The sequence below is a fragment of the Capra hircus genome, chromosome 19 (genome assembly GCF_001704415.2).
Source record: "Capra hircus breed San Clemente chromosome 19, ASM170441v1, whole genome shotgun sequence".
Taxonomy (NCBI): domain Eukaryota; kingdom Metazoa; phylum Chordata; class Mammalia; order Artiodactyla; family Bovidae; genus Capra; species Capra hircus.
The window spans coordinates 55765292-55791785 of record NC_030826.1 but is presented as its reverse complement, the minus strand read 5'-3'; the positions used below and the strand labels follow the sequence as shown (position 1 = coordinate 55791785).

General features: G+C 61.7%; 2 protein-coding genes and 1 long non-coding RNA gene across 6 annotated transcripts in view; 1 reads left to right on the top strand and 2 right to left on the bottom strand.

Annotated features, from left to right (window-relative positions):
* TMEM104 (transmembrane protein 104) overlaps positions 1 to 5696 on the top strand; it is a 54213-nt gene extending 48517 nt beyond the window's left edge. For both annotated transcript variants that reach the window (XM_018063860.1, XM_018063859.1), the window contains exon 10: positions 3207 to 5696. In XM_018063860.1, coding sequence (XP_017919349.1) covers positions 3207 to 3967 — 761 coding nt within the window. In that variant the 3' untranslated portion in view covers positions 3968 to 5696. The remainder of the gene's footprint in view (positions 1 to 3206) is intronic.
* On the bottom strand, positions 1860 to 3222 carry LOC108638197. Its single transcript, XR_001919636.1, has 2 exons — positions 2259 to 3222; positions 1860 to 2061 (listed from the first exon to the last, which is right to left on the bottom strand). It is a non-coding gene; the product is annotated as an uncharacterized LOC108638197 (long non-coding RNA).
* GRIN2C (glutamate ionotropic receptor NMDA type subunit 2C) lies at positions 9300 to 25876 on the bottom strand. Of its 3 annotated transcripts, none has more exons than XM_018063857.1 (13): positions 25754 to 25876; positions 19951 to 20364; positions 17291 to 17889; positions 16842 to 16956; positions 15655 to 15866; positions 15342 to 15507; positions 14901 to 15054; positions 14472 to 14597; positions 13886 to 14115; positions 13359 to 13519; positions 12684 to 12871; positions 11389 to 11621; positions 9300 to 10808 (listed from the first exon to the last, which is right to left on the bottom strand). In XM_018063857.1, exons 2-13 carry the CDS (start codon positions 20347 to 20349, stop codon positions 9708 to 9710), a joined length of 3684 nt encoding a protein of 1227 aa, XP_017919346.1. In that variant the 5' UTR covers positions 20350 to 20364; positions 25754 to 25876; the 3' UTR covers positions 9300 to 9707. The 3 variants fall into 3 exon arrangements, with proteins under 3 accessions (XP_017919346.1, XP_017919347.1, XP_017919345.1); XM_018063858.1 differs by lacking the exon at positions 25754 to 25876 and adding an exon at positions 24797 to 25552; XM_018063856.1 differs by lacking the exon at positions 25754 to 25876 and having other exon boundaries at positions 19951 to 21632.

The following is a 26494-nucleotide window of genomic DNA, read 5'->3' as shown; positions in this document are numbered from 1 at the left end:
AGAGTAGTTACCGGCACAGGGGACCCTCAGGACATCACCGCCAAATGAATGAATGAATGGTCCTGGTGAGCCCTCTGATTCACACAAAACAGGCCCGGTTGTTTTTCCCCCCGGGCTGGTGCTGCAGAGATTAAAAGAGAAGCCTCCTGACCCCGCTTGTTACCCTGCAGCTGCCCCTTCCGAGGCCGACAGCCACTCCTCGGGCGACGTGTGTCAGGCCCCCAGCTGCTCCCCCCACCCCCAGGGCTGCCTCCCCAGCAGCCTGGTGTGGGACGAAGGTGGAAGTGGATGGACGCGGACTGCAACCCCAGCCATCACACAGGCTCTCTGAACGCAGCCTGTGAGGCTCGGAGAGAAGCCCAGCCCGCCATGCGTGCCCTGGGGAACTGCAGGTTCTGCCCGCCCAGATGTCAGGATGCTCACTGCCTCATCCTCTCTCCCACCTTGGCCGCAACCCGGGGGCGCGAGCTGTCCGTGGCGGCGCCCGAGCCCTGGGCGTCCCGTCCGTGGCAGCGCCCGAGCCCTGGGCGTCCGGTGTACGCTCAGAGCCCTGCTCTGCTGGCCGCATCCGTCGCTCACAGCCTGTCACCCTCGTTTCATCTTGATTTACGATCAGACCCGATGAGTTTTTGGAGCAGCCATCTCCTGGGGACCGGATAATCAATCTAGGAGACAGCTGTTCTCCTAGGGAACTCTGCTCCCCTGCCCGCCCCGGGGGAGGGAAGGGCCCAGAGGGAAGGCGTGTGGTCCCCAGGGCAGGACCAGACGGCTCTGGGGAAGTTGGCCCTCGCCCCCTCGGCGCCATGACCCCTCAAGATCAGAGCCACCCATCAGGACTGAGCAGGTAGCTTGTTCTGAAGTCAGCAAGCCGGTTTCTGCTTGTGTTTCTTACTAGTCTTGGAGATTTAGAGCTGAGGAGGAAAATGAGTAGAGACGCGCCAGCCAGCCTCCTAGCTGGAGGGAGCAGGGATAGGCTCACGTCCAAACAGCCAGCTTCTCCTGCTTCCTGCACGCCCACCAGACCCAGAGCCCCTCGGCCAAGTTCAACAGATCTCTGGAGGGTTTGCCACGTGCCTCTTTCACAGCACATGGCAGCCTCGGCCTGGGCCGGGGTAGTGCCAGTTCACCACCAGACACTCAGGTGGGGGCAGGGCAGGACTGAGCTCCTGCCTTGTAGCAGCTGCCCTCTTGGCCTTGGCCCTGCCTCAGGTGGCCGACCTCTGCTAGCAGAACTGTCCGCTGCAGCCTCTTGACCAGCTAAGCACCAGGCGGGCCCAGGGCCAGCTGTAGCCACCCCACCCGCTCAGCTCTGCTCTGTAACCCTCTCTGGCCCAGGGCAGACTCCCTGCCTAGTTGCTTCAGTGGCGTCCGACTCTTTGTGACCCCATGGACTGTAGCCCACCAGGCTCCGCTGTCCATGGGATTCTCCAGGCAAGAATGCTGGAGTGAGTTAGCATGCCCTCCTCCAGGGGAACCTTCCCAACTCAGGGATCGAACCCATGTTTCCTGTGGTTCTTGCATTGCAGGAGGATTCTTTACCACTCAGCCACCGGGGAAGCCCAAGACCCCCTGGCTCCACCTCCACCCTGTCCGGCCTTTCCCCTGGGTGCCCCCCACCCCCTGCCATCATATCCTGCCCCAGTGCACTTTCTGGATGTGGCTCTCCTACACAGATCTCTGACCCGCCTCCCCACCCTGCACCCACCCCAAGAAAACACGAGCCAGACCACTGGGGTCTCAGGTGTCCCCGAGGGGGGAACTGGGTCGCCGCTTCCCCTTGACTGACGAGCACTGGCAGGACCTGTGATGCCCTTGGTCATGGGGCCCCCAGAATCAGGAGCAGCAGGGACGTGTGCGGCTGAGAGCCTCAGAAACAAATCGTCTTTATTGGCAATTTCCACGGCCTGTTTCCTGGCTCCCCTCCTCCCGACTAGTGCCCGGCAGCGTCGGCAGCTCCGATTAAAAGTAATAGATGACAGTTCCATCCGTCCTGCTCCCAAGTGTCACTGTGGGCAGATGGCAGTCTGGCTTCCCGGGCGTCCTCGGAGAAAGGGCTCCCTTCTGGGGAGCAGACGGTGTGACCTGGCCTGAAGGGCACAGTGGGGAGACCCCCAGCCTCCCACCTGGGAGGACCCCCAAGCCTGTGACGGCCTGGCAGGCAGGAGCCACGTGGTCGGCAGCCCGGCTCTTCAGCCACTGTCCCTTCACCTCACTTGCATAACTGCCCAAGAAATGTCAGGTGTCACGGTGGGCTTTACCTGAGTCGTGGGGGCCCAGGCTGGAGGGGCTGCCAGGTCTGGTCTGAGCAGAGACAGCAGGGGTGTGTGGACCCTGGCACTGGAGACAGGAATGCCGTGGGTCTCTGGGTGTGCAGAGCGCCTAGCAGTGGCCGTTCTGGGAACTCTGGATAACAGATTCGGGAAGCCAGAGACTTGGCGTCCACAGGATCAGCAAGTGCGTCTGTCTTCCAGGCGCTGATGTTCAGGAGCACCGGCTCGTGGTATCAGGGCCGCTGTAAGAGTGCAGCCAGCCCGGAGCTCTGTCTGCTCTCAACAGTCCCCGATCCCCTTCCCTTTCTGCAGCACACCCGAGGCAGAGTCCTTCCTGTCCCCTACCTGTCCAGGAGAACAGAGCCACACAGCCTCAGCCTCTAGCCTTGGCCTCAGCTCCTGCAGCATTGGCCCCCAGTGCCATTTCTTGCCTCGAGTGACTCGGTCCCGTCCTCCACCCAAGGCCGCCATCCTCCGTGGCCCCCGCCCAGGAGGATGGCTCCTCCCAAGGGCTCCATGCCCTCCACCCCACCCCTCAATCCTCAGACAACCCAGTCTTTAAACCAAAGGGAGAAGAGCGACCAGCACCCTACTCCAGGCCTGCCCATGCCAGGAGGCTTGCAGGAAACCCCTACCCCCAGAGCCCTGGGCTGTAGGGAGCCTGCACTCCTCCAAGGGGACAGCCCGCGGCTACTCCACTGATCGCCCTTCTGCTGTGCCCAGCAACGCTACACACACACACACACACACACACACACACTCCTGTACAGCAGCCACTGCTGGCCTGCCCCCGAGGACGACTCTCCCAGCCTTGGGAATCTTAATGCGCTTTCTCTCGGGGCTCGGGTCCTGCAGTTGCCGCCCCCAGACCCGAGACAGGGCCCGGGCGCGGCTGCCCCTCCTCCCTGCCTTTCTGACCGCGGTCCTGTCTTGCAGCCTTCGCCATCATGATCGTGCTGGCCCTGGTGCGCATTGCGCACGGGCGCGGGGAGGGGCGCCCACCGCTGGCCGACCTCTCGGGTGTCCGGAACCTGCTGGGCGTGTGCGTCTACTCCTTCATGTGCCAGCACTCCCTGCCGTCGCTCCTCACCCCCGTCTCCTCCAAGCACCACCTCACGCGCCTGGTCTTCCTGGACTACGTGCTCATCCTGGCGTTCTACGGACTCCTCTCCTTCACCGCCATCTTCTGCTTCCGCGGCGACAGCCTGCTGGACATGTACACCCTCAACTTCGCGCGCTGCGACGTGGTGGGCCTGGCCGCCGTGCGCTTCTTCCTGGGCCTCTTCCCTGTCTTCACCATCAGCACCAACTTCCCCATCATCGCCGTGACCCTCCGCAACAACTGGAAGACGCTCTTCCACCGCGAGGGGGGCACGTACCCCTGGGTGGTGGACCGCGTGGTGTTCCCCACCATCACCCTGCTGCCCCCCGTGCTGGTGGCCTTCTGCACCCACGACCTGGAGTCCCTGGTGGGCATCACGGGGGCCTACGCAGGCACAGGCATCCAGTACATCATCCCGGCCTTCCTGGTGTACCTCTGCCGCAAGGACACCCAGCTGGCCTTCGGCTACGGGACCGTCAACAAGCACAGGTCCCCCTTCCGCCACACCTTCTGGGTGGGCTTTGTGCTGCTCTGGGCTTTCTCCTGCTTCTTCTTTGTCACCGCCAACATCGTCCTTAGCGAGACCAAGCTCTGACAGCAGGACGTGTCTGGTGACGAGAGGGGTAGGGGGCCCCACTGGCAGAGCCCAGAGCTCGTTGCCTCCCTGGGCACAGCGGGGCAGGCAAGACCCAGGCTCTTGGAGGGGACCTCCTCCCCACCCAGGATTCCACACAGCCTGCACCTCGCTGAGGTCGCTCTCCTCCAGGTCTTCTTGCCTGGCGCTGCCCCCGGCCAGCCGAGCCCCACAGCAGGGCCACGCGGCTGCTCCGAGGTTCTAGTCTGGTTACTGGAATCGAGTCCTCTGCTTTGGAACGGTGGAAACGCAGCGCTGGCACTGCCACTGTTTATACCAGACTCATGTCCCCCCAGCCTCCCTCCCAGCCCCCGCCCCTCGCATCTTTGGCAAATCCGCTCCACCAGGGCAATCCCAGAGCCCTCCTGTCCTCCCCACTGGGCCTGGCAGGGCTCGCCTTTCCGCCAGGGCTGGAGGTGCCAAGCACCTCTCCTAGGGGAGCACCAGGCCAGCCAGTGACAAGGACTGGATGTGCTAATTGGTCCCAGGGGCCCCAGACCAGAGCAGTGAGGGCCACGCGGAGGGCACCAACATCTCTCCTGGGCTCCTGAGTCCACGATGACCCCGGAGCAGCAGGTGGAAGCAGCCATTTTCTCGCAGACACAGCAGCCCACACATCCCTGGAAGGGATCCTTGGGCCTTCTGCAGTGCCTGGGTTGCGGGGGCAGGGGCCAGCGTACAAGGGGCACTGGAGTGACCCCCGGCTGTCACCACCGTGGCTGGGAGCACCCCAGCATGTAGCCCATGGTTCCCACCCCGTAAGAGACCGGGCCTGCTCCCCAATGACCCTGCCCCCACTCCAACACTAACAGGGGCTCCCTTTCGAGCCGGGCTGTGGGTATGGACCAACGTCCATGCTCTCCATGCCCCTTGGGCGCCGTGGGGTGAAATTTAGGCCCGCTCACCCTTCCCATGGAAGGAGGGCCAGGTTCCCGGCACCTCACCAGCTCCACATGGTACCCCCCCCCCATACACGTAATCATGCATGCACCTGCTGGGCCGGCCTCCCTGGGAGACACGGGTGACTCGAATGAACTGCATTTTCAATGTGCCTTCTCCTGCTTCAGGACCTGGGGGCTCCTCCTGGCCCTCCTTGGCGAGCCCCCGGCCCTGGGCCTAATCCTCCTGTCCTGAAGCCCAGAGCAGTGGACAGGAGCAGCCTCTGGGGTGGGGTCCCTGTCCCTCCGTTCTTTGATCTCAGTGCCTTGCTCGGCTCTCCAGGGAATCCCAGCAGCCTGCTCCCCGCCCCCTCCACCCCCATGCATCTCAACTGTGTTCAAACTTTGGACAGAGCGTGGCTGCCAGGTCTTCTGAGGCCCACAGTGGTCTCGGGGAGGGGGACACAGGCTTTGCAAGAACACCGGGTGTCCGCGGGTGGTCCCAGCCCTCCCCTGGGGCCCCCGGGGTAGTCCCCGGCCTGTGAGAGTCCAGTGTCTCAATCGGCCACGACCTGCTTTCTCACTCTTGTCATGCATCTTCCGTCCTAACAGCTCGTCCAACGCACTGTTATCCTCCATCCTCCTGGAAAGATACCCCTTCCCCATTTGCCGTCGCAGCTGCCTCCCAGGAGGCCTTGCAGGGTGGGCGGGGCCGGGATATGTCCACCCTCTTGGGGCTGGGACCCTCCCTGGGGCTGCCCAGCTGTTTTGCTGAAAAGTCAATTAAAACGTCTGTGCTTACCCTTCTCCAATTACATTTTCCTCTTGCTTAAGGACAAAGCGAACCAAACCATCCTGCCGCCTCAGGCTCCAAACCAAATTTTGGACACAAATTTATTAGTGTCGTAAAGCCAGGTTGATTTATGTGGCAATCTGGAGCTGACAGCCGCAGAGTCCGGCGGCCACGTTCCGCTCCGCCTCCCAGCCGAGCAGCCACAGTCCCGGAAATAAGTGGCCCGAGGTGTCCACGTCACTGATAGCAAACCAGGGCGCCTCACCCCTGCCGGTCTGGGCTCCTTTGCTCCTTGCTGTTTGCCTAACTTCTGTGCTGCTGGAGGTCAGATGGGGTCAGCGTCCTCTCTGCTGCTAATAGCCCCAGGGGACGGGGGCCTAGGGCCTAACAGCTGGCCGGTCCCCAGGTGCTGACCTTGCCCGTCCAGCACGTTCAGCTGTGTTGACACCCACTTAGGGAGGTGGGCAAGTAGGGTGATGGCGTCTAGTCTACAGACAAACCTGGGGTCGGTGGTGGGGAAGCTAGGAAAGGATGCCAGCCCAACCTGGTTCGGGTCCAAGTTGTCGCTGCAGAGGAGGCCCCAACCTGCTGCCATTCACCTGTCCTGCCTGCCCCAGACTGGCCCTGAGGGCAGGCCAGGTCAAGGTGGGAGTCAGCCTACTCTGTCTGTTCCCCGCAAAAGTGCTGAGCCTCGTGCCAGGAGCTCCTGGCTGTGCCCTCACCTGAGGCCAGAGAGGCGGCTGCGGGCTTACAGATGGGGCATATGGCGGATGACAGGCCAGGAGGCACTGCCAAGTGGTGGGAGGTGGGCAGCAGGCACCTTGCCAGGCCCTCAGCCACACAGCTGTTCTTGCCAAAATGGGGGTGGGAGCAGCCTCAGCAACAGGCAGAGGCCAAAGGCAGGATGGGGGAGGGCAGGGGCAGCCCCCCACCTCCCGGGAGAGAGCTCTCCCAGGGGGAGAGCCGGCAGTGTGTATGGCACTGGGCCAGTGAAGGCTGAAACCATGCCTTTTGAGAGACCCCACCTCTGATCGGGGCTGACACCTGGCCTTCTGCAACCAAGATCCAGAGCTGCAGGTGGGAGCTGTATGATCCCGCCTCCCCAGGGCCTGGGCTCGTGGTGTAGACTGCAGAGAGGGGGAAGTGACGTCTCCTGAGTGCCTGGTGTGTCCCAGGCATGGCACTGGCACTCTCCATGTGGACCTTAGCGGCATAACTTGCAGGCTAAGAGTGGAGACCGAGAAATCGGACCCGCCACTTGGAGGCAGCACCCCCCAAGCTCTCTGCTCCTGTCTTTTGTACCTGTATCCCTGACCTGTATGGGAGCTCAAGTCCTGAAGTGCTCAGAAAGCTCTTCCGTGTACTGCCGACCAGTTCCCTTGTCCTCACCAGACATACTGCACGTGTAGCCATGTCCCTCTAGACTCATCAAAGACCCCTGGTCTGGGTCCTCAGGCACCTAGTTGGTTTCATAGCCACCTAGTGAGTCGAGTGTCTTGTTCGCAGTTGCCTGCCACGATTCAGAAACAGGAAATGCACTTGAATTCTTTAGGGCTTTGGGGAGGGGGTAGTCTCTGGCTCCCCAACTTCCCCTGCAAACTGAAGGGCAGCCTACCCTCTTCACAGCCCCAGCCTCAGCCCAAGCTGGGGAGTTCTGGAGCCAAGACAGAACCGAAGCTCAGGTATCCTGACCGAAGCCATCTTGCCCACCCCTGTCTAAGCTCTGTGTCCCCTTCCCCACACCTGGGCCCCAGGAAAGAGGAGCTGTAGAGGATGAGCCCCTCAATAAAGACAGAGGAAGAAACGCAGTGACCAGGGCAGCAGGAGGGAGCAGAGTGAGACAGCGGGAAGCGTCTGCAGCTGAGATGCGACCAACTGCCTCCCTCCCCGTGTGTCCCGTCAAAAGCACAGCATTTGGGTGTCTGGGTTCAGCCAGCTGTTGGCTCCCCAGTCACGCCCTGCTTTACGATGACTGAACATAACCATGGCCTCGCTGCACTCACCCACACAGCTGGCTCCCTGAGCCCCTGCCAGGCTTTCTGCCCTCCCCTTGATCACACAGAGGGGCAGCAGGCATCTGAACCTGCAGAAGGCACTCTTCCTGCCCCCACTCCCCCCTAAGACTCGCTTCTCCCCAGAATACATTCCTAGAGAAGGAGCCAGGCAGCCAGGAACCTGTCCCTGGGCATGGGAAGGGCCCCTCCTTAGAGCCAGCCAGCAGCAGGCTCAGCCCCACATGTGGTTCTTAATTATCTTTCCAGTTCTTGGTTATTAATGATCTTGGACAGGGAGCGGAGAGCAGCTTGGACCTCGAAACCCCTCCCAGCCTCACCTACTGCAGCCTGCTCAGATCCAGGGGCTGGTGGCCAATGGTTAACCCTCTCACCTCCAGAGGCTGTGTCCTAGCACTCACTCAGACCCACCTGTTGTGGAACTCCCAGATTCTGGATCTGAATCTGAAAATCCATGGGGCAGAGAAAGTGAAACTGACTTTGGATGGGGGCCCCCTAAACTGGTGGTGGTCAGGCACTCCAGCTGGGAATGGAGGGTATTAGAAATTTCCCCCACTCTACTATTTCAGCTGCTCTTACCCCTAAAGCCAAACAAAAAAAAAATTTTTTTTTCCACTTTTCGTGGCTCCAGTGCCAGGCAGTGGACTATTTGGAGACTCGTGAGGGAACCCAGCCTCCTGGAAGCCAGCAAGGAGGAGTGGTGAGGGTAAGAACATGGGGCAGCGGCTGCACATGGCGCTGCTGGCCTCCTCCCTACGACACAGAGTTAGTTTCCGCCCTGCTTCACCCTAATTGTCAGGACAGAAAGGCCTCAGGCTTCACATGCTCACAGTCAGAAAAGCTTTGCTGGCACCAGTGTTTGCAGAATGGATGAAGAAGGAATTCTGGCTTCAGTCATTGTGGGGCTAAATGTAATCACAGATGTGAACGCACTGCAAACGGTACTCAAGAGCCATCTTTTTAGATGGTTCACAGTCAATGACATGAGGCAGAGGAAGGACGTGGGGCTGGGAGCCCCGGAGCGAGGACAAAGCACTGAGATGTGGGACAGACTCTCTGACCTGGGGGTCCTCCCAGCCCCAGGAGTCCTGGCACCAGCGAAGCTGAGCTGTGCCTGGCCCCAGAAGCCCACCCGGGCCAGGCTTCCAGAACCAGCAGGCAGTCTGAGCCCAGCACAGCCACCGTGGAGTGAATACCGCTGGCCAGGAAAGCCCAGCAGGCTCCCCGGACAGACCTCCCTCCACCATCGGCACCATGACATTGTTGGGCTCCCATCGGGGCCCCTGGCAGAGCCGGGCACCCACAGCCCCCTGGCGTGAGCCCTTGTTTTCAAGGACACTGAAGGATGAAGCCATCCCTCAACCACCAGAGCCCCCTGCTGAGCACATTTGTCACTTCTGGCACCAGGGTGGGAGGGAGCTGACACTGAAAACCAAGTGGCTTCTGCCCAGAGTCTTCGCTCAGCCTCACTTCCTGGGTACTCCCACCAAGGGAGCTGCCCACCTGCTGTAGGCAGGCATCTCACCTGGGATACTCCCATGATACTTATGTCACCTAAAGGCTGCCGTGTGCCCCACTCCAGGGATGCAGAATGAGGCAGTCAGGGCCAGTGGGTTGTAAAAGGTTGGTTTAATGTCCCAGCATTTGGAGAAAAGAAACTCCAGCCAGATGGAACAAGAAACACGAAAGCCCTGCCCCAACCCCAAGTTCCAGCTTACACGCCTCCCACAGCAAGCCCCCAGCAGCAAGGACCAGGGACCGGCTCACAGCAGGAGACCCCGCTGCTCTCCGCGTGACTCCAGGCCAGGTGGGAAGGGATTTGCATAAGAAGATAGCAGAAGCCCAACCCACAACAGGACTGCAGCCGCTGAGGTCACCGAGCTGACCATGAAGATATCATCTGTCACTCGGTTGGATTTCAAGACAGAAGCCAAGAAAGCCAGAGACCACCTGCCCGCTAACTGCTGGCAGCGCCAGGCAGAGGATCCAGCTGAACAGGAACCAGAGGACCTGAGCCCTCACACTTCTGACTCCAAGCTGGAGATCCGCCTCCAGGTGCAAGGCCGTGGAAAGCCGTGGGTCCCACAGGCCGCCCTGCTGACCCCTTCCAGTTCCCCACTGTCGCTGTATTCTGGGCTCCGCCCCAGGGTCCTGTCCCTGTGCCCCGGAGGCCCCCAGGCCCTGGGGAGCCAGGCGCCGTGGGCGGCACAGGGTGGGAGGTGAGAGCAGACAAGCCCCCAGCAGAGCGGCAGGTGGGCATGGGTGTGGAGGCAGGCGTGCTGTCTGTGCGGCCAGGCTGGGGGCCCGGCCCACAGCCCCTCCTGGCAGGCCTCGCGGTAAGAGGGCAGCCGCATGGACTGTGCCGGTATCAAGCGCCCGCAGGCCGGGCGGGCACACCGGGCGGGCCCGGAACTGGGCCGAGTGAAGGCTTCGGCCACCGAGCTGGGCAGAGACGCGTGGCGCGGGCGTGATCCCCGGGCCCAGGCCGCGCGCAGGAGGGCCTCCCGCCGAGCCAGCTGCTCCGGCCCGAGCAGCGGCAGGTCCTCGGGCTCCGGGGGCTCCGGGAAAAGCGGCAGGAAGGGGCGTCCGGACCGGTCGGCGCGAGGGAAGGAGCTGCAGTGGCCGCGCTCGGGCGACAGGGGACGCTCCGGGCGCGCACGCCGCTCGGAGGCCGAGAAGCACCGTCCGCGGGGCCCGGGCCGCAGCGGCCACCGCGCCTCCCAGGCCCGCCGGCCCAACGGCCGGGAGACGTCGGGAAGGGCGGGCCGGGGCGTCGGGGGGCGGCCCGAGGGCTGTTCAGCCCTGCGCCCCAGCGCAGCGCGCCCCCCGCCCGGCGGCCTCCAGCCCGTGGGGCTCGGCTCGCGGGGAGGACCCGGGGTGGGCGGCCGCGGGCCGGGGCAGGCGGGCGGCGGGGGCACCGGGCGGCCGCCGCCCCAGCTCTCGATGGTGCGCGTGGCGCGGTCCAGGGAGCTGCTCACCCCTGCCGTGGTCACCATGTCGCGCGCCGCCTGCAGCATCTTGAGCACGCTGGCCTGGGCCGAGCCGGCGGTGAGGTCGGGGCTGGGCGGGCGCGCGGGGCTGGCCAGGCTCTGCACGCCGCTGAAGCAGCTGTAGATGCCCTGGGCGGAGGGAGGGGACAGACTCGCCGTGAGCCGGGCCCTGCCCTCCCGGACCGCCCCAACCCGGTTCACCCCTGGCCCAGGCGGGATCCATCGACTCAGGCATCTCTCAGTCCCAAGAAGAAGCTAACATTTGTTGCAGCTGCTGCGGTTAAGTCCCTGCAGTCGTGTCCTACTCTGTGCGACCCCATAGACGGCAGCCCACCAGGCTCCCCCATCCCTGGGATTCTCCAGGCAAGAACACTGGAGTGGGGTGCCACTGCCTTCTCCCTAACATTTGTTAGGCGCCTCTTATGTCCCACTGGGAGCATTTACAGAGGAGCTCTGAGGCACCAAGAGAGGAACTCCATCTCCTAAACTCACACAGCGTGTAAATGGCAGTGAGGACTCGGACCCGGGTCAGCCTGGCTCCAGAGTCCTGCCCTGCCTGTTGGAGAAGGGCTTTGCTTCTCATCTGCTGCGTGATGCTGGCAGGCCATGCCACCTTCCAGACCTCAGTTTTTACATCTGTAAACAGGGCCAGGGGCCAGCTAGGTTGGTGCCCCTACAGCTGGGGCCTGGCTAGGGCGTGGGCACCCACCCTGCTGAAGGCCAGCAGGAAGTCCAGCCGGGACGTGTTGGGCACAGAGTGGCGCAGCTTCCAGTAGACCAGGTGCTCCCAGGCGAAGACCAGCAGGGCCAGCCCCATGGCCACAAGCAGCATGTAGAAGACACCTGCCATGTTGTCAATGTCCAGCTTGCTGCTCATCACCTCGTTCTTCTCATTCTGGCAGATCCCCGAGAGCCACACGGTCTCCAGCTTCTGGGTCTCCCCTGGGGGCGGGGAGGTGCACACTTGGCTCAGGGAGGACCCTTCCAGGGCTCACCTATGCCTGCAGTGAGGAGGGGCCTGGGGCCAGGGTACCACCTACCTGTAGGACTACACAGGGATCCAGCCTTACAGGGGAGGATGGGGGGAGGGGAGCAGAGTGGGAGCTAGGGGGCAATGCCAGCCTCTGACATGCTCACCTCCCACATGCCCAGTAAAGGCTTGTTGACTGGGTAAATGTTATCAATCATTTATTCGTCAAAGACTTATTGATCACCTGCATGCCAGGCATGGCACTGGGCACACAGAGACAGAAGACCTAGGCCCCCAGGGAGGCTGCAACCACCTTCACTGGTATCACTCACATTACTCTGCAGCACTGATGGAAAGCCAGTTTATCTAACTGGGACTCGAAATTCAAAGCTCTCTCTGGGTCTCGGAGCAGCCCAGCTGGGCCACTCACGGGTGTGAGGTCTCGGTGCCAAGGCCAGCCTGGGCTGGGGCTCTGGGATTAGGCTGGCTCTTGGCACCACCCCCAGGTCCTCTCAAGATGGAAATGGAGAGAATTCCCTGACTGTCCAGTGCTTAGGACTCCATACTTCCACTGCAGGGGGCACAGGTTCAGTCCCTGGTCAGGGAACTAAGATCTCACATGTCCCAAGGTGCAGCCAAGATAAATTAATAAATAAAAGATAGCTGTTGTTAAAAAAAAAAAAAAAAAGATGGAAATGGAGGGGAGGGGTCTTGGGAAAAAGTAAAGGAGTTCAGACACCCCACCCCACCGCCCCGCTGTGTGGCCTGAGCTCCCTCCTTCAAGGACTCCCCAACTATTTCCTGCTCCCTCCTGGCCAACTCATCCCTCCCCAGTCTCCCTCCAGTGTTCCTAATGCCCCCACCCAACTACTGTGCCAACCTCCCACCCCCAGAGCCTCTCTCCCTGCCCACAGGCGCTGGGCACTCAGAGAACAGCAGTGGAGATGCTAACCAGCCACCAGGCAGCTGTCCCAGCCACGGGCTTTCTCACCCACGTGGGACCCACCCCGGCCCCCACCAGAGGCTGCACCCACCATCTCCCAGGAACTGTAGGAGCGCCAGGTCTATGGCCCGCTTCCAGTGGGAGTCCTTCTGCATGGCGATGCCATAGCCGGTGGTGGCAAAGACCTTGCCAGAGCCAATGGTGACCAGCTTGCAGCCCTCGTCCTTGCCCGCCATGTAGTTGAGGACAGCGGCATCATAGATGAAGGCGTCCAGCTTCCTGGGGGACAGGCTGAGCCCTCAGGCCGGCAATCAAGCAAGGTGCAGGGCACCGAACCGGGGGCCTGACGGGGATCTGGGCCGTGAGAGCCCACAGGCCACCACCCAGCGGGGAGGGGATGGGTAGAGCCTTCTCCTCCCTGGGGTCCTGGATGCAAAGAAGCCCCCTCCCTGGGGCTTGGGAACCCCACCTCCCTCCTCTTCAGAGAGGCCAGGGGGGCTCTCTGCCCCAGGAGGACACGCCCTCTCTGCCCTCCGGGCCCCTAAAGACCCTAAAAAGGTCATAACCAACACTTGAGGGCAAGGCTGAACCCTGGTCAGTACCATAGCTGCGCCCCTGGGCTCTGGTGGGTGTCCATTTTTGACTCACTCTGCCCCTCCCCAGGAGTCCTACCGGGCAACCCAGCCTCACCGCCCCCACTTTGGGTCTCTCGAGGAGACACATGGGTAGAGACAGTCAGAGGGTGGGTGCAGGACTGCAGACCCACCCCATCTTGAGGCTGGTCAGCGCGTCCTCCACCGAGCGCTGGTTGAACTTGACCATGTGGGTGTGCATGTCGCGGTAGTTGCTGCGGATGTTCCGCTCCGTGCTGCCGTTGGGCACCGTGCCAAAGCGGAAGGGCGGGTACTGATCTTGCGGCCGCTGGAACTGCAGGCAGAGGGCAGCTGTCGGCATTCCTAACCCTTCCTCTGACCTTCCAGGCGCCAACACCCCCAACCCAATCCCCGCAGCCTGGACTCACACAGGAACGGCAGAACTGTCTTAGAGACTGATTGCGCCAGGCCTGTGTCTTACAAACGAGGACACAGAGGCCAGGACAAGGAAAGATGCACTCAAGACATACTACGTGGGCTTAAGCCATTTCTCCCCTCCCCAGGCTCCTCGGCTTCTTCCTGCTCCCGCCTCCAGTTCAGATTCCACTGACTCCATCTGTCCTGTGTCCCACCCAAGGCCTGCCCCTGCCTGCCTGCAGCATCCTCCACCCCGCCCCTCCAACAGCAGGGGCTTCAGAACCTTCTTATCGCTGAGTCCAGACACGGTGTCGATGTACTGCTCCTGGATCATGAAGGCGGCCAGGTTGGCGGTGTAGCTGGCGAGGAAGATGACGGCAAAGAAGGCCCACACCAGCACCATGATCTTGCTGGTGGTGCCCCGGGGGTTCTCAATGGGCACCGAGTTGTTGAAGACCAGCGCCCAGAGCAGCCACACGGACTTGCCGATGGTGAAGGACGGGCCCCCGGACCCTGGGGGCGAGAGGGCAGATGCTGGGGTTCCTCTTGCCCGGCACAGAGTGCATCAGGTCCAGCCCACCTGAGTCCATGGCTCCTGTCTCCACTAACCCCATCCCTGGCATTCCCCACCCCAGAGCACATCAACTCACTTTGCTTCTCCCTCTCATGTATCTGATGGGTCCCCTGCATGTTGTCTGAAGGCCAGGAACCCCCACTAGGGGATATTCTCTGAAAGGCTCCCCCCCCACCCCACTGCCCTATCCTCTCACTCTCTAGCCTCCCCCACCCCCTCCACCCAAAGCCCTGAGCCCACCTCTCCGGGAAGCTCCAAGCCTGCTCCCTCCTCCCAGGCCCGAGTGGGAGCTTACTCTTGCCGCTGGTGAGGTTCTGGTTGTAGCTGACGGGGCTGAAGTACTCGAACACGAAGACAGTGATGGCCACAACCGTGAGGCACATGACGAACATCATGACCCACACGGCAGGGCTGTAGGGCTCTGGGAACAGAGGGAGGCGGCTCAAAGGAGGCCTGGGTGCAGGCAGGTGGGTCCACGTGGTCACCAGCCCCTTGGACGGAGCAGAGGGGTCTCTGACTCAGAGCAGCGGAGCCCCAGGGGAGACACCCCCCCTAGGGAGACCAGGCTCCCCAGCAAGCCTTGGTCTCCCCTCTCCATCTGCTCTGGGACAGGGTCCTATCACCCAGTGCTTGCCCTCCAAGGGCCCACCCCAGGCTCCACACATCCACTTGGGGGTTCCTCTGCACCACCCTCGCCGCCCCCCGCCCCGGCCCTGAGCCGCACCCAGGAAGGCCGATGGGGAGACGGTGCCGTTGCTGCGGGCCACCATCACGCTGATGCCCGTCTCCACGAAGGGCACGGAGAAGTCCACAATCTCAGAGCGCTCCTCGTTGATGGTGAGGGAGCCGATGGCCATGTCCGCCCGCTTGTAGTACACCTGAGGGTCAGGCCCAGATCGGAGGAGGGGCTCCTGCTCCCCTCCTGGCCCCCCTGCCGGCACCCTCCACCCGAGTCCTCAGAGCTCCACCCCCGGAGTCATCACTGGTGTCAATACGGTCCCCGTGCCAGCTCAGACACCCGTGGGAGCTGGGCCTGGGTCTCACCCCGGCGGAGCCCCAGCCAGGAGGAAACACCTAGGGGACCATCTGGGGGGTGCCGACGGATGTCAGGGCGGTGGCGGGGGAGGCAGGCAGGTGGGCTCGGGCGGCCTGGGGGCGGGCCTACCTCCCCGATCATGCCGTTCCACACACCGCGCACCCTCTTGCCATGCTTGCCGTTGGTCACCAGGTACAGGTCGTAGGAGAACTTGACCACCTTGGCCAGCTTCTTGAGGATGTCGATGCAGAAACCCTTACAGCAAAGCTTGGTGTAGGGGGCCGCGTCACCGCTGCTGCCGCCAAGAAGACCACTGGGGTCAGAGCCAGCGGCTCTCTCAGCCTGGCATGCAGACCCCGCCCCAATTCCCGAGCATAAGACAGACACTCGCCCGCCGTCACTCAGCTCACATCGCCCCGCCCACCCCCGTGTTCTGGCGGACCTGAAGGTGTGGTTGCTCTGCCGGCGGCAGGGCACAGTGTTGGGCACGCAGCCGCCTGTGCCAGGGTCGGGGCTCTCCACGATGACAAAGGGTCGCTCCTCCAGCGTGGCCACCGTCAGGTGCCGGCTGTCCACCACGGGCTGCAGGGAGGCGCTGTAGCGAGGCCACACGGGGTACTTCATGTGCAGGACGCCGTGGTCCCAGCGCCCCACCTGCAGAGGGTGACCGGCCTCAGCCTGGGACCTTCAGCCCTACTACGCCCATCCTGTAGGTATGGCTTCTGTGGGGTGGGGGGGCATGCCAGGACCAAGAATCCCACCACCACTCCTAGGATCACATGGGACAGGCCAGAGCAGGGCCTGGGGCAAGAGAGTTTGGAGAACAGGAGAGTCAGGGCAAAGGGCTGGGCACGCCCAGAAGGGAAGACCTCCCTGCAGCCTCCGCCGCCTCTGTTCCCCACACTCTCCAGTCCAGCTTCCACACTGCTGCTGGCCCAGGGAGTCTTCCTAAAGCCCAGACCTGAGCCTGTCTCTCCACACTCATTCCCAGGACCCTCACATAAAGTCCTTAGCCCAGCACTCAATACCCTTCACACTTAGGTTCAACTTCTCTCCATCACCCCAACCTTCTTCCCCAGTCTCCACACCCCTGAACACATCGATTAAAAATGCTCCACATCCTTCTTCCCCTTGGTCTATACAAGACTAGCATCCCTTCTGGGTGGGCTCCTACTCAACCGTCTATAGCCCAGACCAAATGTCCCAACTTCTGAGAAGACTTCTCCAATTTCCTCCTTTGAAGGCAGAATCAATATCTGCCCCTCCTCTCTACTCCCATAATGCTTTGCAAACCTTCTTTCATAAGCAAAGATCTCCCCAAAGTCTATTTGTTTCCATCCATTTAGCCAACACAGCTGTGAGTTACTCCTCCAAGGGCAGGACTGTGCAATAAGAGTGCTTAATAAGTTTTATAGTGGTGGGAGGCCAGGGTGGTGTGGGAGCCCAGAGCAGAGGTGCCTCACCCACCCTGGGGGACCTGGAAGGCTTCTCAGTGGAGATGTTTCAGCTGAGACCTGAAGGATGAGGGGCCGGATAAGGGGCAGATGGGACTCTCTGCTCAGCTGTGGGGCAAGGAGGGGGGACACAATGAAAGGATACCGAGGGCCCCTGGGCTCACCCCCTTCTCACCATCTCCCAAAGGCGGTGCCTGTTGAGGGCAATCACCACCATGGTGGGCTGGACCAGGTACCCACCAGGGCTGAAGGAAAAGTCCCGGCCCTCCCAGGTGACATTCAGTAGGTGCCTGCGAGGAGGGGAGAAGCCAGTGTCCCCTGAGCCCTGCCTGCAGCCCAGCCCAGACCCGGACGCACCCTCCCCCGCCTCCTGCCTCATCACCACCCCCAGCAGGCAGCATTTGTGTATTTCCTGCTCTGTCTCCTTACGCTGACCCCTGAGGTCCTCACCACCCTCTCACACCCCGCTCTTTGCTCAGATGAAGAAACTAAGGCCCAGGGAGGTGAGGTCACTCGGCCCCAGGTCACGCAGCTAGTGGGAGGTGTCACAGGCAAGCCCAAACTCCCTGCCACCACGGGCCTTGAAGCACCCACCTCAAGCCCATGCCCTGGGCAGATGCCTACCTGTAGAAGGCCTCCCGGGCAGGGCTGAGGGGCCCGGGGTGGGCGCGGCAGTCCGCAGCCGGGGCGGGCAGGGCACCGTGCTGGCGCCGGTAGCCATGGGCGCCCAGGGCCAGGATAGCCACACCGTCTCGGACCTTCTGGCGCAGGCTGAGGCGCCAGCTCTCGGTGACGACGCTGATGAGGCCCACGGGGAAGGCGGCAGGGGGCGTGTCGGTGCTGCCCAGGGCCAGGCTGGGCACCAGCCACACGTGCCCGGGCCCCACCAGGCCAGCCTGCGCCGCCTCGGCGAAGAGCACCTCGGCCTCCTCGCGCGAGCAGTAGGCCACCAGCACCGGGGCGTCGAGCTGGCGCAGAAGGCGCTGGGTGTGCTGGCGCGCCCCGCCGGGGCCCAGCTCCAGCGTGAGCACGTCCAGCAGCCGCCAGCTCAGGTAGCTGGCGTCGGTGACGGCGCGCACGCCCTCAAGGAAGAGAGCGTGGCCGGGGTGCAGGCTGGTGATCACGGCGAAGGCGCTCCAATCATACTCCTCCAGCACCTTGAACAGCACCTGCAGCTGCTGCTCCAGGGACACGCCCAGCTGCAGGAAGGCGGAGCCCGACTCCTGCGGGGCGGGGGCGGGGCCTGAGCGGAGGCGTGGCCGGCCTGCCCCGCCCCTTGGTTAACCCCACCCCGCGTCTCGGCATTGGAAGATGCTGGGCGTCCCGGGGGCCCCTGTTCCTGCTATGCCCTTCATCCCTCCCCCTGGTCCCGCGCGTGGTTCCCAGCCCCTGCTGCCCATGAAAATCCCCTGGAGATCATTTTTTAAACCTTGCTGCCTGATCCAGTCTGGACCGCAGACTGGCAGCAGCAGCGTCACCTGGGCGCTTGTAGGAAATGTAAATTCTCTGGGGCAATGCACATCTGCTAGGTCAAATTCTCTAAGGATGGCGCCCAGGGATCTGTATTTCAACAAACGCTTCAATGACTCTTGAGCCCACCAGTCCCGGCCAGCTGAATGGGCCTCTCAGAAACGGTACACTGGGCGTCTGTATTTTTCTACAGCACTGTGAGAGTGGAGAGTCACCCGTGCTGAGAGATAACGTCAAGCCCAGAGGCAACTGGGAAAGCTCCATCCTCTACGGAGCCCTGGCGATGAGAAAGTTCCTCCTCTCCCCTGCGTTGGCCACCACAAAGCACCCAGGACCTGCCAAATCTAGCCTGGACTAGGGCAGTCCTCTCCAAGCTGTGAGCTCCCTGCTGCCACTCCACCCCACCACGACTTCACCACACTGTGACTGTCCCAGTCTTTTAAAAAAGCAACTCCATGAAAACCCTATAAGACAAGCAAACCAGTTCCTTCAACAAACAAATTTACAAGGAAAAGAGAGAGAGACGGGAGAGAAGACTTGAGTGGCGACGCGAAAGTCGCACCAACCAATCGCCACGCAGGACGCTAGTTTGGTCAACAGATTTTACCATACACGTTTATGAGACAATGGGGGAAGATTTGAACACTGCCTGGATGTGTTTTGCTGTTAAGGGATTTTTATTGTTTTTTAGATGGGATGATTATGGTGGTTTTATTATTTTGTAAAGTCCTATCGTCTAGAGTTGTGTACTGAGGTATTTATGGATGAGATAAATATTGCATCTGGGTTTTGCTTCAAAGTAATACAGAAGAAGGGAAAGTGAGTGGGGGAAAGGATAAGGCATGGTCGGCCTGGGTGGGATAGGGGTTACCTGGGATCATTAAACTCTTCTATTTTTATGTATGCTCAAAACTCCCCATAATAAAAATATAAGCATAAAAGACGGCAAATAGATCAGTCTCTCCCCTCGATACCTTCATCTCCTCGCTTTCTTAGGGTGAAACCCAAATGTCTTCCCATGTGGTCGGGACCCCACCTCCCTCCCCAGGCTTCTCTCGTTCCTTAAACACTCTGCTCCTTCTCACCTCTGAGCAGCTGCACTACTGTGAACTGCCTGGAACTGTTCCCTTGGCCTAGGACTCTCACTCCCACTCCACCCCACCTCCACACACACTACTTGTCAACCCCTCTCATCCTCCAGGGCTCAGTTTAGGTGTCACTTCTTAAGAGACCTTCTCCTCTGACCAGCCCCGGACCCAGAAGGGGCCCTATTGAACTCCCATGTGGCATCCCGTGTTTGTTCTTCCAGACGCTGATCCCAGCTGCGACTGCAGGTAAATGTGTGTTTAGAACTCTCTCCCCCCAAGACAGACAGAGAGGGCTTGCCTCCCCCAGGTCTCAGACAGTGAGACCCCACAAGTTCTAGCCTGCAGGCCAGCTACTTCAGATCCCATGCCCAGCCTGGCCCTTCAAGCTGGGGTCTGGAGCCTGACCAAGGGAGGTCAGAAAAACAGGCAGAAGGCGAGCCAGGGCTGTCTCAGAACCGGAGGTGCGTTTTCCACTTGCCTACCCCTCATCCAGTCACAAATGTGAAAGCAGCTCAGAAAGTTTATCTTCCAGAACATAGAATCATCATTCCCACAGCCTTCCCCTCCCTCACCCATGTCTCTCTCAATCCCAACATCCTTGCTGGGCCCACCCAATCCCACCTTCCCAGGACCCAAGCATCTCCCTGGCCCAGACTCAGCCCACACTCCCAGCCCCAGCCTGGCTCCAAGCTCAAGGGATGGGAAGACATGACTTTGAACGGGCACCTTGGGGGTGAGGACCACAGCAGAGCCCCCACTGATGCTGAGGATTGGCACATGGGTCTGGGAGGAGACGAAGTCCAGGATCTGGGCGACGGCCTCGGTGCCCACGTTGTCCTCAAAGACGATGCCATGGACCCGGGCAGCCCCCAGGAGCCCGCAGATCTGGATGAGGAGACTGCTGGGGTTGGTGTTGTTGACACCCACGGTCAGCGGCTGGATCTCCAGGGGTAAGTCCAGGAAGCTCTGGGGGGTGAGGCGGGTACGGGCCTGGGCCTGCGGGGACCCCGAGCTGCCAAACACCACGGCCACCGTCACAGTCTGCTCTCCCTGCCCAGGGCCCAGCCCTGCCCAGGCCCCGAGGAGTGAGGTAAGCAGCAGGGCCGGGCCCAGGGCCACCCCCATGTCCACTGGAGAGTCCTGCGGAGAGAGCAGGGTAGGCACAGGCAGGAAGATGGAGGTGTGGAGAAAAAACAAGAAGGACAGAGAGGAGGCGAAAGCCAGTGTCAGAGGGACAGACATCCAGAGGACGAAAGAGAAGAGGGAGGAGCCTCCCTCCACAGAGAGAGGCGGACAGACACAGACAGACACAGAGAAAGAGGCAGAGAGGTTAGCTGAGGGTCCACGTGCAGCCTGGAGACTGGGGTCTGGGCAGAATGTGGCCTGGAGAGGTATTCATGACTTCCCTTCTGCTGTTGAACAGCATGCTTGGCTAGAAAGGCCAGACCTTTGAAACTTATCTATCTGGGGTCTGCCCCAGGGAGGTACACATCAAATGCTAATCTGGTACCAAGGGCATGGGTTTGAGTCAAGGAGACCTGAGTTCAAGTCCCAGTTCTGCCACTCACTGACTGTGTGATCTTGGGGAAGTTGCTTGGCCTCTCTGAGCAATGATTTCTTGCCGGCAATAATCACAGGACTACTTCACAGCAGTTAGAGGGCTACCCACTGTTATCAGCATCCTTATTTTCTAGGTGACAGCTCCATAGCCAGGTGACGGAAGGCAGCTCTTGAAACACACACACACACACACACACATTCCGCATTCTAAGTTGAATCTAACATCCCTGAGGACCCTGCTCTGAGTAACCCTGCCTGGCACAAAGCCCCCTCCTCCTGGGCTCTAGACATCCCTACCCTTCCTTCCGTGGCCTCAATTAGTAGCAGCTCTTCCGCTGCAGGAGTGTGACCCCACTCAGTTTTTCAGGGCTTGGGGTCACCTGCAATCCCCATGGTATCTCACATGAGAGTTGCCTCCCTGGGCAGTCGCTGGTGTGAGGGGTTTTTTAAACCTACCCCAAGGGCCTGATGTGTGTCCTCATGAAACAAGCATCACTGCTTTGGGTTGGGACCAACAGCCACACTGGTGAGTGGTGCCCAGCGAAGCAGCTCTCCCTCCCAGCTGGCTGTCAGCCATAGCTTTGCCACCCTTTCCATTTCCATCACTTCCCCGATGAAACTTCTGAACGGGAGAGGGCCAAAGGGTGACCGGGCTGGGCCAGGCTTCATTTCAGAATGAGGAGACAGGATTTTTGGCAGGGGAGGGAATACTGTACTTGCTTTTGTGCCCTTGAAATCTCCCCCTGTGTAGGGTTTCCCAGTACACTGAGAATATCAGCCCAGAGGGACTTCCCTTGTGGTCCAGTAGTTAAGATTCCATGCTCCCAATGTAGGGGCCCCGCGTTCGATCCCTGGTCGGGGAACTAGATCCCACATGCCACGACTAGGAGTTCGCATACAGCAACTAAAGATCCTGAATGCTGCAACAAAGATCAAAGACCCCAAGTGTCACAACTAAGACCCAGCACAGCCGAATAAATAAATAAACTGAATGTCAGTGTGATTCTAGGGTAGGGACATAAGCCCACCGTGTTCACTGCTACCTTCAATCAGAGGTTTCTAACCACACCAGCAAAGGACACTGTCACGCTCCTTTCTCCTCCTGCAAGCTCTCTGTGCTCAGCTGCCCATCCCTGGGAAGCCTGAAGCCTCCCCTACTTCTGCCTCCCAGCTCTGAGTTCCGGGCCTGTGCTGTCAAATATAGCAGGCACCAGTCATGTGCAATTATCAGGCCCTTAAATGAGGCTCATCCCCACGGAGGTGTGCCATAGGTGTAAAATACACACGGGATAACAAAAACTCCTTATTATAAAAAGAAAATATCTCGTTAATATTTTTATATTGATCACATGTTGAAGGAATACTTTAGATACATTGATTCAGACACAATATAGTGTTAGAATTCATTTCACTTCTTTTTCCTTTTTTCTAATGTGCCTACATGTGGCTCTCATTTTGGTTCTTTCCAGCCACGTGACTGTAGATGAAGGACCCAGGTCCTCTGTCTGCTCCAAGGGGGCACCGCCCCCAGAGACTCTCTCAGATGGGAAGGTGTCCTCCAGGGCTGGAACTGGCGAGGAGAGGAAGCTGGGGCAGGTCTTGCCTCTCCCCAGGAGTGACCACACAATGCCTGTGCATGGAGGGAGCCCGGTCAAGGCAGTCCCTAAGCTTCAAAGAGCAATGGGAAAGGCTTCCCAGTTGGCACAGTGGTCAAGAATGTGCCTGCCAGTGCGGAAGACACGAGAGACATGGGTTTGATCTCTGGGTCAGGAAGATCCCCTGGAGGAGGAAATGACAACTCACTCCAGCATTCTTGCCTAGAGAATCCCACGGCCAGAGGAGCCCGGTGGGCTACAGTCCATGGGGTTGCAAAGAGCCAGACACAACTGAGCAACTGAGCTCACATGCATGGGTGATTCCCTTCGGAGTACAGGAGAAACTAACACAACATTGTAAAGCAATTATCTCCTAATTAAAAATAAATTTAAGAAACATTTTTTTAAAAAAAGAGCAATGGGCAGATTCCAAGAGTCTCAGGCTCCACAGTCTCACCACCACAGAGCATCCAGCCTCCCCAGCAAGTCAGGAAGGTCAGACCTGAGCCCCAGCCTGACCCCATCTCCCACATGTCTCCCCCTGGCCTCCCACCTCTCCTCCTCCCATCCAGCCACACCCTACCTGCCCCCCTGGCCAAAAAAGTCCTCTGGCCACTGCACCCCTCCTCAGACAGCACAGCTGCTCCCTGGTGCCCACACATGAAGCCGGGACATCCTGGTCCCACGGACAGAGCCCAACACACCCTGACCAGCCTCCCCTCCGTGGGTCTCCTCCTCCCTTCAGTCTGGGGGCCGGACGGCCCCCAGTGCCCTCACTTCCAGGCTTGCTCCCTCCGGCCGCAATGGCCTCTTCCCTTTGCCTCTCTCGTCTGCAGGACAAACTCCAGAACTTTCAGAGCCCCAGGTAAATTCCTCTTCCACAGAGCCCCTGCCTCAGTACCTCGCAGCTGCGGACGCACAGGTGGGGACACAGAGAGTCTGGGTCTGGTCCCAAGCCAGCTGCCCTTCCTCACCACCACCTCCGGTTGGGGAGCTCCGGCTATGATTCTGGGACGGCTCCTGTCACGACGCCCTGTGGCAGCAACGTGCCCACTTCAGGATGCCCCCACCTCGGGCGCTGGACTGTTGCCTTCCAGACCTCTGCCCACCCACTTGCGGGTCCACACCTTTCGCAAAGGGGCTGTTAATATTTAATGAACACTCGGACCCCCCACAAAAGCCCGGGGGAGGGAGGCAATGGTCGGTCTTCTGAGACACTCAGCATCACCTTGAACGGCGGGAACACCTCCGCCTGCTTAGAGCTCTTCTCTCTCTTCCTCTGCTCCCCCAATCCCAGGCAGGCTCCCCGCACACAGACGTGCACACGCTCCGCCACGCCAGATATCTGAGGGCCGTCCCCACCCCAGGCCGGGAGCCTGGGTCCCCGGAGTCAGCCCCACCCACCAACCGTGCCGCTTCCCGGAGGAGCCTAGGGACCCCAGCTGCGCGGCCCGTCTGGATTCGCGCCCACAGGGTGAGCGACCTCGGCTCTGCCGTCGGGTTTCCCTGCCTCCCTTCTGCTGAGTGCCAGAGGAGAACCCGGACGCCAGGGGAGAAGACCACCCCTCCCCCTTGCCCCCACTGTCGCGGACACCGCGGTCTCCCTCCTGCAAGACTAACTCCCCCCACCCCCTACCCTCGCCGCTGATTCCACTCGGACCCCCAGGGGAATCTCTTACACTCGGGCTGTGAAGTTCGGGGTATTTTTAGGCCAGCGATAAATAATTCATAGGGAACGTGGCATCAGGCTCCCCCCGCGGGAGAAGGGGGCGCGAGCGGCGAGAGCCACCGTCACCCGCGGCTCAAGGACACTTGCGATGCGGCGGCGGCGGCTCTGGACGCCGGGACCCGCGCCACGCCTCCTGGCGGCCAAACTGGGCACCACGCACCCCGCGCCCCCCGCCTCGCCGCTGCCCTCTGCGGACCTCCCCGGCTCCTAGGTCCTCATCCCCGCTGGCCCCAAGCTGGATCGTGCCCCAAGCCCCGCGGGTGGGGAGCGCCGAGCTCACCTGGCAAGTGGGGCCAGGCGAGCAGGTGTGGGCGCCGTACCAGCTCAATCCTGCCCTAGGGCAGATTCGGGAGTCAGATTCCAGGTCTACTCGGCCCCTTTCACGTTAGTACTCGAATTCCTCATACCGCATTTAGGAACAGCTTGGAAGCTGACTGGCGCAGCCAGAAACTAGACGGGCTCTGAGACACAGCAGGCCATCCCCACCCCGCAAATTCCCTTCCTCAATTTCGGGGATGAAGTCAGGGCGGTGCGCTTTGGAGGGCTGGGGACCAAGCCCGAAGTCCCTCCGGGGGAGCAGGGCTAGGACCACTAGGGTGAGCGTCAGGGCCCGGCAGGAATTCCCCCTTCGCTCACCCGGCTCGTGGGATGCACCCTTGGGGATGGTCTGGCCGCTGGGTGACTTTACCTTCTCATGGCCCTGGCCCTGCCCGCCTAGGCCTAGGCGTGAACCACTTTCTGCAGCAGGAGGCTTGCGGCTCCCCTTCCCCGCCGTCGGGGATTCTGGTCGAAGCCCGGGGAAATCAGAGTAACGCGCTGGTGCGGCCGCCAAGGCCTAGCGGCACGGGGGCGCACGTGGGGTGGAGGGCTCTCGCCTCTCCCAAGTCTTCTTAGCCCACCCTTCGTCTCCCAGCCTCGAGCCTGACTGGGTCTTCCGGGCGCGGGGCCAGCGTTTGGGGAGATCCCACCACCCCGTAAAGCCCACGCTGGTTCCCTGAGGTCAGAGGAGGGAGGTTGCACAGAAGGAAAAGCTGGAAGGGGAGGACCTGGCGGGGGGGCGGGGATGGTGACGGGGCGGGACTGCGAGGGCAGATCCTCGGCCGACCTCCCGGGAGCAGGCGGCCGGCTGCTGGAGCCACCGACAGCCCCTTTGGTCCTCTCTGCTCCGCGCCCTCTCCAGCCCCCTTCGCTCTGGCTCAGCTCAGCCACAGCTCCAGCTCCCCAAGCCCCGCCCGGCTTCCCGCAGCAACAGTTGCGGGGCTCCTAGCCCCGACTCCTGCGTCCCCGAACCGCCCCCTCCCCAGCGGTGCCGCGGCGCCTGGCGAAAACGGGGGCCGGAGTGCTTGGTGACCCGGGAGACGAACGTCTTGGGCGCCTCGCCCGCGTCCTTCCCTCGCGTCCGCCGCGCGCGCCTGGCCCCTCGGCCTCTCTCCCACACCTCGTCCCCGCCCGCCTGAGTCTGAACCCCCAGGCCGGGTGCCCCAGGTCCCGGACCCCCAGCTCCACCCCACTCGGGCTCCGAACGCCCGCCAGACTCTCCCCGGTGCCCCGCGTCTGTCCCCGCCGTCCTTCCCCGCGAGGCGCCGGAGCCCAGCCCCGAGTTGGCGGCGAAGTTGGCGCCCCCCGCTCGCCGCCCACCACTCACCGGGGGGAAGGGGCGCTGCGCCCGCGCCCAGAGCCCGCGCCGGCCGCCTCCCGCGCGGTGCGAGTCCCGGCGACTCCGCTCCGCGCGCTGGCGCGCTCTGTCCTAGCTTGGCGGGCGCCTGGGCAGGGGCGCCTGCGGGGCCGGTGCCCGTGGCGTGGCCTGCTGGGCTGGGGCCGGGCCCGCCCCCGCGCCCCGCGCCCCTCCGGTGGCCCACTCGGCGCCGGGTTCCGTCCCGGGCTGGGCGCCGCGCCGCGCCTCCGGCTCCCAGGGCTCGCCAGCCGGCTGTGTCGGAGCACTGGCGGCCGCCGCCGCCACCCGCGCGGGCCCGCCCCACCGGGGCCCGCCGCCTCCGCCCCGCCCCGGCCGGCCCACTCCGCCGGCGTGTCCCTTCTCCCCGTGTCCCCAGACCCCACGGACTCGGAGAAAACAGGCTGCCCGCAGCCCTGGGTTCGAGCCCCAGGCTCACTAGGTGTGTGACCTTGGGCTGGTTAATTTTGAGGATTCAACCCCAGTCTGTAAAGTGACGCTGGCAGCTTGGGGGGCTGGTAAAAAGATGATGAACACGCTAGGGACACCAGGGTGCTATTTTTCAAAGACCTGTCTATCCAGCTGGAAAGCAACAAGGCGGGGAGGCGTTGGGAATGAGAGAGCGGGGAACCCGGGCCAGTCCGAGGGGCCACAGGGACACGCAGGCAAAGCGGCCCCCCGGCGCCCTGGCTCCCACTTTTGTCTTGCACTTGG